The sequence below is a fragment of the Microtus ochrogaster genome, chromosome 18, assembly GCF_000317375.1.
Source record: "Microtus ochrogaster isolate Prairie Vole_2 chromosome 18, MicOch1.0, whole genome shotgun sequence".
Classification (NCBI taxonomy): domain Eukaryota; kingdom Metazoa; phylum Chordata; class Mammalia; order Rodentia; family Cricetidae; genus Microtus; species Microtus ochrogaster.
Window position 1 is genome coordinate 23,071,839 of NC_022020.1, and position 1,423 is coordinate 23,073,261.

At 43.4% G+C, this 1,423-nt stretch overlaps 1 protein-coding gene across 4 annotated transcripts in view; it reads right to left on the bottom strand.

The window, feature by feature from the left end:
* Nme5 (NME/NM23 family member 5) overlaps positions 1-1,423 on the bottom strand; it is a 12,369-nt gene that overhangs the window by 3,957 nt on the left and 6,989 nt on the right. For all 4 annotated transcript variants that reach the window (XM_026783311.1, XM_026783309.1, XM_026783310.1 and 1 more), the window contains exon 4: positions 149-267. In XM_026783311.1, coding sequence (XP_026639112.1) covers positions 149-267 — 119 coding nt within the window. The remainder of the gene's footprint in view (positions 1-148; positions 268-1,423) is intronic.

Below are 1,423 nucleotides of genomic sequence, written 5' to 3' on the forward strand. Positions count from 1 at the left end.
GCAAGTAGATCTTTGTGAATTTGAGGCCAGCCTGGGTTAGGATAGCCAGGACTACACAGTGAGACCCTGGCTCAAAAGCAAACAAATATAGTTTTAAATATGAAAACGATACACACTATTCTCTAGTGTGAATAAAAAGGGATCTTACATAAGGATCTTCTGGCTTCTGCTTACAGAGTTCCGTGAGGCCTTGAAGCAGGGTTGGAGTCACATACAAATTTAAATAGTCCTTAGCAGCTTGTCCAATTGGAATGGGTTCAATAATCACTGCAAATACAAATAAATTCTCACTAAAAAGCAAATGTAAACGAGTACACACTATATAACTATTAAAAAGGACGCCTTCAAGAGTTCTGAACTGTTGCGAGACATTCGTATCACTGTGAGCTTTTTTTAAAGATTTATTTATTATGTATATAGTGTTCGGACTGTGTGTATACTTGCATCCAGAAGAGGGCACCAGATCTCATTACAGATGGTTGTGAGCCACCATATGGTTGCTGAGAATTGAACTCAGGTCAATTAGTGCTCTTAACCTCTGAGCCATCTCTCTAGCCCCACTGTGAGTTTTAAATTTGATTTTTGTTTCTTCAAGTGTTGTAATTGTTACCAGTACGGACTTTCTGACAGAGTCTCACCAGAGCCCAGGCTGGCCTGGGACTCACTGGGCAGCCTCGGCTGGCATCAAACCTACGGTGATCTTCCTGCTCAGGCTCCTGACTCCAAGAATACCAAGTGCAAGACACCACACTCTGACTCTTTACTGAGGTGTTATTTACACACGGTGCTTGCTGAACTTGTGATCACACAGAGAAATAAATATAATTTAAATAAAAAACAACAAAATAACAAAAACTACCAAACACAAAAGAACTAAAGCAAAACCAAATCAACGCTCGCCCCCCGCCCCCTGTGGCTGCCCGGGAGGCTGCACAGATGGACCAAAGCAAGGCTTACCTGTGGACAGTTTAGTGAGATCTGTCTTAAAAAACAAAGGACTGGTTGCAGGTTGCAGTAGATGCCTGGAATCCCAGAACTCACTAAGTGGAAGCAGGAAGATCAGGAGTTCAAGGCCAGCCTGAGACACAGAGGCCTGTCTCAAAATAAACAGGGGACTGAAGGAATGGCTCAATGGTTAAGGCCAAGTTTTCTTCCAGAGACTCCCAAATTCCTACCTCAGAGCCCACATAAGGGGGTTCTCAGCTGAGTGTAACTCTAACTCTAGGGGATCCAATGTCTTCTTCTGGCCTCTAAGGGCATCTGCACACATGTGGCGTATACTCACAGACATAAACAAAAATGAAATAAATCTTAAAAATAAAAGGGCTGCGCACTCAGCAGCTCACTGGCCAAGATCGGCCTGTTATAAAGTCCTAGGTTCACCCCAGTGCTTAGAGACAGCATCCTCATTCTTCCACACTTC